The sequence below is a fragment of the Coenobita brevimanus genome, chromosome 112 (assembly GCF_032717465.1).
Source record: "Coenobita brevimanus isolate Jiangsu-jjx chromosome 112, ASM3271746v2, whole genome shotgun sequence".
In the NCBI taxonomy this organism is placed as follows: domain Eukaryota; kingdom Metazoa; phylum Arthropoda; class Malacostraca; order Decapoda; family Coenobitidae; genus Coenobita; species Coenobita brevimanus.
The window spans coordinates 8001704-8013854 of record NC_137065.1 but is presented as its reverse complement, the minus strand read 5'-3'; the positions used below and the strand labels follow the sequence as shown (position 1 = coordinate 8013854).

The window sequence follows — 12151 nt, the reverse complement described above, 5'->3', positions numbered from 1 at the left end:
TTAAACTTCATCTGTCTAGAGTATATAACTTACTGGAATCCATTCATCATGATTATACTAGATTGCCTTTTGGATCTTGATGATCTCCAAACACCCTTCAGATCTCGACAGAAACGTGGGCTTCTCCACTTTGTAGGAATCACCCCCAAGTATCTCTCTGGAACAGCCATGGCTAGTGAAGTGTCTGAACTAGGTAAACACAATACATGAACTAAACCATGCTGCTAAATCCCACCAACGGATGATGTCCCGGAGTTAAAAGGCCATAAGCACTTTGCTTGATTTCACTATCATTATTACGAGTACTAATACAACCAGTCATTCATCACAAGTTGGTAATGACATCATTACTCATTTGAGGAGTTACTCCTTTTCTCTGAATATTTACAGGCTGCCGAAAAGGCCATTCTTTCAGTGGCCAGCCTTACTGACGTGATCATAAGTGATCTCGTACATGCAGGTCTGGGTCGAGTTGGTTCCAAATTGTTACCAGTTGACCACTTCACGAGTGAACTTGATATTGCTGTTCTTAAGCATGGTTTGATCCCAGTCTTTGACCTACAGCATGTTGAATTTTATTACCCATTGTCTGATGCTACCCTCACTTATCAATCAGAGAATATTGCTCACATTCCCATGACATCTTCCTCCCATTTCAGTGCATGGAGTCTAGTCTCCTTTCCTTTTCTAGCAAACGGATTCTTGCTTGTTGTAGCTCATCAACCTGAAATTATTGTAGTCTCTAATAATTACAAGCATGTTGCCCTTTCTAACCTTGATGTTACCTGCATCTCTATATCTTTCCAGCTTTTCTTTTTTACTTTTGTCCTGGCAGACGGGGTTTCATGTGCAGTTTCTCTTGCTCACAGTAATCATTCCAAGGCACCTAGTGTTTGTCATTTCGCTCCTGTTCCCTTTCATTCAGTGTTTCATGCCTAATTGAATACAATGATTTTTTTCTAGTTTACCAATAACACGGGGCTGACACTCGTGTCATAAGCACTATTCTTATATTCGGGCATTCGGTTATTACGCAGCTCCGGCTACTACGTAGCCCCCGTATGACACTTCTGAGTCGTCAACCAACACATTGCTTTCACGGTTAATATGTAAACTGATCTTCATCCTCTGGCTCCCCTTTTGAAAATCCCCTTTGGAAAACTCTCTGTAGTAGAAGACTGTATAATTTTCCTTTCCTGTCCCAGTAACAATGAGTTTACTTCCTGCTTAGTTGTTTCTCTCCCTTCCTGCATGACACCATGTATTTCTCTTCCAGGTGTCCTTGTGCCTATCTTTTTGTATGCCCTTTCTGTGTGTGTGTGTGTGTGTGCGCTGGTCCATTGACTTAAATGTGTTTCGTTCAGGTATAGTGTTACCACGAGGCCTAGGATGCAGGCTTGATTTCATTTTTTATTGCTCAACAGACCGTTGCATAACTAGCTCAGCACACTACAGAGAGAGCGAAGCGAGAAGTATATGGGAGAAGGAGAAGGGAGGTGAAGAGATTGGTGAAGGAGAGTAAGAAGAAAGTGCATGAAGAGTTTGGGAGGAATCTGAGTGTGAAATGGAGGGAGAGTAAGAAATTGTTTTGGAAGGAGGTAAAGAAAGTAAGACAGTGTGAAAGCGGAAATAGTAGGGGAGTGAAAGATAGGAATAATAGCTTGTTGGTGGAGAAGAGGGAGAAATTGAGGAGATGGAAGGAGCACTTTGAAGATTTGTTGAATGTAGAGAGTGAGAGCAGTGCGAGTATAAGTGGTTGGGGAATGGCTGGGAGAAGAAGAGGGGAGAGAAGGGAGGAAGAGATCAGTAGGGCGGAAGTAATGGAAGCAATGAAGAAGATCAAGATGGGAAAGGCCCTAGGAATTGATGGACTGTGTGGCGATGATGAAGTATGGGGGTGAGCTCGTAGTGGAGTGGATATGGAAGTTGTGTGGATTGGCTTGGGGAGAGGGAAGGGTTCCAGAAGACTGGAAATCAGGTATAGTTGTTCCTTTTATACAAAGGAAAAGGAGAGAGAGAAGTATGTGGTAACCATAGGGGTATTTGTCTTCTTAGTGTGACTAGAAAAATATATGGTAGAATACTCAATGACAGGGTTAGGCATATAACGGAGGAGCTAGTTGCAGAAGAACAAGGGGGATTTATGAAGGGAAGAAGGTGTGTAGATCAGATATTTGTTCTAAGATGTTTAGTGGAGAAGTATTTAGAGAAGGGAAAGCAAGTGTATGCTGCCGTCATGGACTTGGAGAAGGCTTATGACAGAACAGATAGGCAAGGTATGTGGAAGGTTTTAAAAATATAAGGAGTGGAGGGGAAATTGTTGAGTGCTGTGAAGAGTATGTACGAAGGAGCTAGGGCTACGGTGCGAGTGGACGGTGAGCTGAGTGAGTTCTTTGATCTCAATGTGGGACTGAAACAGGGTTGTGTGATGTCTCCATGGCTGTTTAATATATACGTGGATTCCGGTGTTGCTGTTTGCGATGATACAGTATTGTTGAGTAAAGATGAATGGGAGTTGCAAGGTTTGGTGAATGAATTTGGAAGAGTGTGTAGGAAGAGGAATCTGAAAGTTAATGTAAACAAGAGTAAAGTTATGGTGTTTGAGAGGAATGATGTCACAGAATGCACAGTGAGGTTGGATGGTGAGGTTATGGAGAATGTGAGTACATTCAAGTACTTGGGCAGTGTGATGAGTAAGGATGGAACTTTGGAGGATGAAGTGTGTGAAAGGGTACAGCAGAAGGAAGGTTGTTGGTTCACTGCAAGCAGTGATGAGAAATAGGGAGGTGAGTATGGAAGTTAAGTCACTGCATGATATTATTGTGATCCCTACCCTGTCGTATGGAAGCGAGGCATGGACCTTGCTAGAGGGGAACAAGTCAAGAGTGGGAGCAGTGGAAATGAGTTACTTGAGAGGAGCATGTGGAGTGACATGGAGGGACAGGGTGACGAATGAAGAAGTGAAGGAACGTTGTGGGGTGTAAGTGGATGTGGTTGAGAAGATTAGGAGAAATACACTCAGGTGGTTTGGACATGTGGAGAGAATGGAGAATGAAAGACTGACTAAGAGGGTGTATGTAGGTGAGGTGGAGGGATGTAGAGGGAGGGGAAGACCGAGGATGGGGTGGAGGGATGGAGTTGAGAGGTATATGATGGGGGGGAAGGAGTTGGGGGGAGGGTAGGCAAATGGTGGGTGACAGAGCGACTTGGAGGCGTTTTGTCTGCGGCCACCCTTTGCGGGATTAGGGCGTCGGGCTATAGATAGATAGAATCTACAAAATCCTCACTATAATTTACTTCAAACCTCAATACGGACTGAACCTACAGAATTAACATTTTACCTTACACCAGCCACAACAGGTAATTATATCATAAAGAACATGCACGACTTTACCAGATGAGGGAACTTCAGGGCCCCTTAGTAAACTCATGGTGTAAAGTAGTGGTGTGTGGGATGGTGATTTAGTTGGTGTTAGGAATGAGGGTGGTGTGTGGTGCTGTCTTGTATAATTTGCTAAGTTTATGGAAGTTAAACATTCCACATTCAAAATAATCGTTAATGAGGGACAGACAGACATAGCCGCTCCAAGACATGCCGTCCCATCTAAGAACCATGTAAATCACAAATATAATATCACCAACCTTTAGCAAGGTGAGGCGATATAGTTTTTGTCAGTGTGTGTGTCTGTGTGTGGGGGATGGGGGGTTGTGTGTATGTTTGTGTGTGTGTCCCTGCAGCCAAAATATATCGAAAAGTTGCAGACAAACTTTCACCAAACCTTCAGGAAACGGCAACTAGGAGAATGTGCAGAAGTCTATTACTTTTGGTGAGGATGTGATCAAAGACGACCGAATGCCAGTTGCCATATTTTTATTATTATTTTTTGTGAATCCCGTAGAATTGTTTTACTTTCAAACCATATTTGATTTGTAGGTAGCTTGTACCTTAGCGAACAACATATTTTGGCAATCAATTAGCATTCGGCCCTTGAATGCTTGTTTCATAAAGCTGTGAATATTTAGCTGGGTACTGAAGCTTGTTATATATCAAAGCGAATTTTAAATCTTAGTGCTCTGTCATATCGCAGTCTACCACATTACAAAGCAATGTTTATAGCTCAGTTGAAGAAAATGTTTTGGTCCTTTGATTGGAACCTTTCGCAAATTATACCTTTCGCAAATTATACCAGAGCCATTGCCGCTATGATACGAAGTTGTAAAAATCATTCAGTTGAAATATATGGTGAAATATTTCAAAATAAATTGCTAAAAAATAGACGATAGTAATATACTTTTGTTCATAAGAATACTGACAGAGTTTAACTTTTACAGCTTGGATGACGGCTATGGCTATCGTAAACAAACAGGTGTTTGGGGAGGCTCGGATGGCTGCAATAGATGCTTCACATTTTTCACCAGTGTTTGAAGTCCTACCCAACTTCTATTGTGGCCAGTGTATGATGATGGCATATACCGGTATGGGGTGGTTGAGATACTCTTGCCAGTCTTTCACAGAAATTGTGAGGAGCAGTAGTGATGTTTTTTAAATATACATAGTCCAACTTCCATGTCAACATAAGCAGTCATCCAGTCCCTGCCATCTCCTCCCATTCCTTGCCTCCCACTCGTACAGGGAATGGATTGATTGATAGTTCACATGGGAAAGTATTAAAGTTGACAGTATCATCAAGCGGAGAGACGACGTCTGAAAGCAGGAGTCAATACATACAGTAGTTATGGAGCGTAAAGTGACGTGTCCTGGCCACTGTTTACGTCCCCAACCTCCTCCCAATAATATTGTTTTCACGCCGTATATGCGTCACCACCCTCTCACCACAATCCACGTCACCCCCGAGTGACTCTCCATAGATGTGCGGGGAAGAGTAACATATAGATTGTACTAATTTGCACATAAAAATTAAGCAGAAGTGGTAAAGAGAAATAAGGATTTTAGAGAAGAGAATGAGTGTTTACGAAAGTAAGGACTGACAGTTATTTAGCGTGGTAAGACTGTAGAAAAATATACCTACGGTATATAAGATAAGGAAAACTGCTATACTGAAAATAAGTACAATGACCAAAACTGTACAGTGGGTTTGTAACATCTCGTACAGAGGCGGTGGCAGAATCGGTTGAGGCGGTCTGCAGTCCTAATGGACCCAAGTTCGACTCCCGGCTGGGGCAGGGAACAGTTTAAGGATTTGAATTTCTTAAAAAGCAGACTTTTCTGATCTACCAGATGACCTGTCGGCATGTCATAAAAATACCACCTTTATGTGTGTTGCCCATGTCAAAACGACACTGTTTACACATTGAACCGTTTCTCCAGCAAAATTTTTGAGAGAAGTCAGCTGGCCTCAGCCTGACATATGAAGTCCAGCTTTGTCCAGCCCAAGCTGCATCGACAAACATTCACATGCATATAGTTGCGGTTTTGGTTTTGTATTGTGTTACAATAATATAGTGCCTAATATGTGAATATTGTTTTTTGTGATTGTAAAGTAGTAATATTTTTTTGCTGTTCCTGTAGTGCAGGAAGAATTTAGCCAAGTAGCTGACTCGTCTATATACCAGTAAAGGAAAGTCAGCTCGGGTGACAGCAAAAGTGAACTTGCAATACAAACACAAAGAAGTGTTATGATAATATATTGCAGTATACATGAAAACTGGCATTTGTTATGATAGTAAACTTGTAACAATCTTGTGCAGTTCCTGTAGTGCAATAAGAAATTAGCCAAAGAGTGACTTTTCTACATAAGAATTCAGAATATAAGGAAAATTATAGGGATAAGAAAATAAGCTCTGGTAACAACAAAAGTGACCTCAAACTACAAATACGAAATACAAAATAATAAGTGTTCAAATAACCCTGTGGTGAAGCAAAAAAAGCTAAATATGTAGTGTAGAAATAAAGAAAACTACAAGTGTAAGAACAGAAAAGAACTTCAAAGATAACTAAACTGAACTTATATGCCGTGGAAAACTTACATTCAGGAAGGTGAATGTGATCTTTTGCAGGATGTAAATGTGTAATAAGCCTTGGAATTTCTTTTCTCTCTTTGCCACATCTATGAGGGGTAATGATTCACTCATGCTGCAGTATCAGGGGCCGTTGGAGATGAATGTCAAGGTCAAGTGGGGGAAGAGGGAGGATGGGCAAGTGCCACATAGGAATCCCCATCTGGGTGAGGGTGGCACGCAACCTATGAGCTGTGGTCACTAGCTTACCTGCTCGTATGGGCACAACCTTGTACGCCTCTCAATATTACATCCATTCATCACTTCTTACCTTTACAATGCCTCCACCTAGAGATCTGGGGATACTTGCAGTAGAGAGATGAAGGGTTATTGAGAATTCTGATCTTTTACTGAAAGTTGTAGGTGATTTAGATACGAAACTATGACTGTGCGTTAGCCTTCCTCCTCCAGCAAATTTACTAGCTTCGTTATTTTGTCAAATTTATTGCCATTTTAGTTTAAGTGAGGCTGCTTCGCTGTTCATTATGGCTAAATTGGATCAAATTATGGTAGTTGGAGCGATGTTTTAGTCTGGCGGGTGGGAGAGTGGCCATTCCTGCTCGTTTGAGGTGAAGCATGGCGCAGTTTTGTTCTACACCCTCGTGGTGCAACCGATTTGTTCATTGCTCACAAAAGTATCGCGATCTTTGCTGAATTTAATTGGTTCATCCAGGTAAAATTTCATAATAGATGATTCTTGTTTTCTTCAAATGGTTATATCTGACTAGCATTAAGTGTGCGATAAGTCTAGCGTTCATACTTAAACCATGGAGGGACACTTAACTTCTTGAACTCATAATGCATTTTTTGATTCATCCTATTACCAGACTATTTTATGTAGCTCGTGGGAAAAATCGTGTAGTAAAAGCGGTTAATGAAGTCTGTTTCAAATCCATTTACTCCCAGACGTCTCCCCAAAGCTCAATAAAATCGTCTGGAGGTGGCAAGAGTAAATCATGAAATAACATCGAACTGATGGGGTTAAGTTGGACCTGATGGTGTGCTTTGCCACATACGTGTTAACGTTGGCACCTTGTAGGTTCTACCAATAGCATATTGACACACACACACACACACACACACACACACACACCACTCGCCGGCTCAGTGGTAGCGCTCTCACCTAGCATCTACTAAGACGGGGGCTCGCGCCTTGCTCGGGATGCGAAAAAGTTTCACTGACGAAGAGGGTGGTCACTGTCCTCCTTGAGCAAGAAGATGGGTGTGTGTGTGTGTGAAGGTCGAGGCTTTGCCCCTAGATCGGACTATATGAGCTCTCAGCTCTCTTCCGGGAGGGTAAAATGCTGATCACAACCATCACGTGATCCTGACCGACCCGGTGAATGCCACACACACACACACACACACACACACACACACACACACTCACACATTACAGCAGCTCGACAATTATCTACAACACTCTTCATTCCAGACTTCCCTTGCCCATTCGTACCTCACCTGCATAGGTAAGGATTACTTCTGGTTGTCACTGTTCTTTTGAACAGAAGTTCGGTCCTGCAGTGGGCGTACACAGACACATAGCGAGTCACCTTTACCACTTGCTATGAGTACTTTACCACGTAAACCAGGCTGTATTTTGTGTCCTCGTTGACCAACTGCACATAATGATACACTTAAGCAGAAAACCACAAACCAGTTATAGAAAAATTACTTGAGTCAGCAATTACATCTTATAAGAGTGTAGCATCTCTAATTTGCTTCTTTTATTATTATATAAGTATCAGATATGGAGTTACTGAAGCAGTTAGTACAATATACTTTCAAAGAATAATGACAGTTCCTCCAAAGTTGCAGACAATGGAAGTTCAGAAATTAAGGGCACAGGAAATAAATGGAACTCGATTAATAACTGATTAAATGGTTGGAAACAGAGTCCCCACTAAGAGCAAATCACCATCAAGAATAACATTTACTTTACTGAATTCCGCAGTGCTCAGTTCCAGGGCAAGTTTGGTTTGTGACTTACAGTACAAACGCTCCAGTTATTGGGATGAAATATCAGATATATAAAGTATGGTTAAAAAAATAGGAAACGTTTTGAAACCCGATTTTCACAGGCCATGATAAAAACAGTCCAGGAAATGGCAAAGACATGCTAAATGAAAGGTCAAGTTACACAAATTTGTGGCCCCAGTAGATGACTCATTTTGCACGGTAAAACAATATACGACAAGTAACCGTTTCTCCAAAAATTTGGAATTCTCATAATGTGACTATTACAAATAATTAAAAATAATTAATAAATAAGGAAGCGAAGCTAATATGATTAAACAAAACATGGCATTTTACATTTGTCCACCTTGCCTGCCTCATAAGAGGATTTCACAAGTAGTCCATATGTTTAATTGCAGTTGTGGTATGGAACGAGACAGGTACGGCTGATGCTGAGCGTTTTTATAGTTTATCATTACCATTAATCATACTTTAACACGACTGTGAAGCTGCTTACACTTCACATTTTTCACAGTAATTATAGCATTCACAGTTGACGCAAATGATGCATCCCACAAATGTTGATTCCACATATACCGATTGGCGATTAGCACTGAGTGCGACTCGTAGTCTCCACATTCCGCTAAAGTATACGACCATCAGCATCATAAAGTGAAAGTTTGTATGTAAAAGTGCAGTAGTCTTAATCGGCCTATTACATAACAGACTTGCGAGGCCGAATGTCGAATACGTATAGTGTTCATTTCAGGGACAAGGCAACCAGTTGATACCCTTCAGTATAATGAACACATTTTTGTATGTTTGTTATTGATACAACCATTCGATATTATTCTCCTCATGAGAGACTTTTCGGGCTCAGGTAACAGCGTTCATTATCTGACTTCTCACTTCCTTCAGAAACTGAACCCTCCGTCATCATCAGTTCCCTCTCCCGCTCCATGTCCACGTCTCGTCCTGTTTCAACCTTCAAGAAGCTCATCTTACTCAACATGTTCACCCCATCACTTCCTTGTTAGCTACATCCATAACGTATTCCTTGCCTGTCTCCTTTCAACTCTACTCTCTCGCTTCTCTGCATGAAGATCAACGGAGTGAGAGGCATAAACAAAAGATAGGTAGATAGATAGATAGGTAAATATATAGATTAAGCGATGTATAGATAAATAGATAGATAGATAGGTAAATATATAGATTAACCGATGTATAGATAAATAGATAGATAGACAGGTACACAGAGTAATCGACTGACTGAGATAGATACAATGACTCAAACAGATAGACAGATATACTGATAGGTAGTTATGCATCAGTAATGTATTAGAAACTAATTCAAATGTGTAAAAACAATAAAACGGCCGGCCCCTGTTCCTCCTGATACAGCAAAATTTGAATGAAGAATCATGAAATATCCCAGATTTATTAAATGGAAATTATAAGTTGTGCACAAAATGATGGAAAAGTGAGTTTGTGCGTGTGGAGGAGGAGAAAATCGGCTTTGGATGCGGTAATGCGAGAAAATGGAGAGAAAATTTGTGAACGTGAAAAATTTCTAATTTAGTAATGGTTGCCAAAGAGGTTTGTCCATGGTGTGAGAGACAGACTGAATGTGAGGAGAAAGCGATGTGAGGGTGGGTGTGTGCTGCTTAGAGTGAGATTAGTGAAACTATTAAAAAAAAGAAAAAAAGACATAGATTAATGATATTTTACTGAATATTAGGGATGATATTTCATACAACAATGATATTAATGGTTAACTTAGCCACTGTGTCCCTCACTCTATACTTCCCTCTGTCTATAACCTCCAGTTTCTCACGCACAATTTTCTATGCATTTCGGAATGAACAGATCTTGATGTTGGTTCTCATTTGTTCATTCTCTTTTGGAAATAATAACTTTTTGCAAGCTTCCTAACAGAATTTGACTTTTTTTTTTTTTTAGCATGTGCAAAAGTGCAAGGTAAATGCTGAAGCACACAGCCCTAAAATGGGCATCAGTAAAATTTGCAGGAGTGCAGCATCTCGTTTCCAGTCATCCTGACTGAGTGGTTGGGGCTAAGATACGAATAAATGTGTATGTATGGATGAGTAAACTGGGAGTGTGTCGTCCTACTTCGGCTACCTCCCTTTCTTTCGGGAAAGCAGCCTAGGTATATATATAGATAAATAGTGGTTGACATACAGACCCATTCTTAACGCTGCTCCTACATCTAAAAATTGGAATGATAATGATTTGTAGTCAAAGATGACACACATCAAGTGAGACTGGAGAGATATACACAAATTGTAAACTATTTGAATTAACAATATTAGCTAATAAAAGCTTCCCAGCCTCATTAATGAATAATTCACAACAGAGAGAGAGAGAGAGAGATAGAGAGAGAGAGAGAGAGAAGGGCGAAGGGGTCTGGGAGCTGAATATAAAATGGCTGAACTCTCAGGCACCTGTGACTGAAACAGAATATTTAAGTAGTGAGAAAATTAAAGGTAGCGCTATTCAGTATTTCTAGCCCTTACGACTGGCTTAAGAGGAGCCTGTGGAGTCACATGGAGAGACAGGCTGACAAATGAGGATATAAAGGAGCGTTGTGGTGTGGATATGATTGTGACAGGAAGTGTTAGGAGGAATACACTGAGGTGGTTTGGCCACGTGGAGAGGATGGAGGGTGAAAGACTGATGAAGAGAGTGTATGTGAGTGGGATGGAGGGGGGAAGAGGGAGGGAGAGGCCGAGGATGAGATGGAGGGATTTGATGGAGAGGTATATGAGAGAAGGGGGTGTGAGTTGGGAGCAGGGCAGTGAAATGGCTGGGGACAGGGCGACGTGGAGGCGATTTGTTTGTGGTCACCCCGAACGGGATTGAGGCGTCTGGCAATACATATATATATATATATATATATATATATATATATATATATATATATATATATATATATATATATATATATATAAACAAACGTATATATATACATACATTCATACACAGATAATCATGCATATATATACACACACTTTGATACATACACACACACACACACACACACACACACACACATATATATATATATATATATATATATATATATATATATATATATATATATATATATATATATATATATATATATATATACGAGAAATGACAGACGACGGAATTCTAAGCAAAAAATGTTATATGAACATGTTTCTAAATCTCAACCGTTACGGAGCTACAGTTACTGATGGCCTTATGGGCGAAAATGGTGTCCTTCATAATTTTGGGATTTGAACACATGTTCATATAACATTTTTTCCTTAGGATTCCCTCTTGTATCATTTCCCAAAGTTTCTGACTTAGCTCCCGGGACACCCTGTGTGTATATATATATATATATATATATATACTCCCAAGGTGGATGGAAAGCTGATGACAGGGAGAGCTGGAGCTCTCGTTTCATCAGCCCTCGGGACTAGGTCCCGACCATCCCCCTTTGTTGAACTTTTTCAGTGTCTCAGTAACACAGAGAGTAGACCAGGATGCTCTCCAATACAAGTTTCTCCAACTATCAACATCAAACTACATGCACAGTACACACCACACTTTCTTTTCAAAATTTTCAAAAAAATTGCATTGAATAATTTAGCCTCGGAGTCCCCAGGGGGGAGGACCATAAATGCCCCCACCTTCAGTCCCTCTTTCGGTGACGACTCAAGATGCCTGGAACCACTGTCTGACTCTCTTCTTCTTCATTTCTGCAACATTCGTGGCCCTTTCTCTAACTTTCGCTCTGTTGAGCACCACCTCTCCTTCTCTAAACCTCACCTTCTTTTCCTAACTGAGACTCAGCTGTCTGAAGCAACTGACAGCAAACCCTTTTCTGTATCCTCCTACTTTCTCTACACTCATTTCAAAGGCAAAGGTGGCTGTTGTGTATATATACGCAACAACTTGTCTTGCTCTCGTGTTCCTGAATTCGATTCTTCCGAATTCTTTACACTCTGGCTTCAGCTTTCCTGTCATTCTCTGACTAAATATATCTGTGCTGTTTACTTATCTCATTATTCTACTATCAAAAATTCTTTGTCTATCTTACTTCTACGATGGAACACATTCTATCCATTTATCCTTTCTCTGAAATCTCCATTCTTGGAGATTTCAATGTTCACCACTACCTTTGGCT

General features: G+C 40.6%; 1 protein-coding gene across 1 annotated transcript in view; it reads left to right on the top strand.

Moving 5' to 3' along the window:
- The window catches only part of LOC145418026 (nephrin-like), a 194645-nt gene that overhangs the window by 164720 nt on the left and 17774 nt on the right, over positions 1-12151 (top strand). The window contains exon 15 of the mRNA XM_080286561.1: positions 391-538. Within this exon, the coding sequence (XP_080142687.1) occupies positions 391-538 (148 nt within the window). The remainder of the gene's footprint in view (positions 1-390; positions 539-12151) is intronic.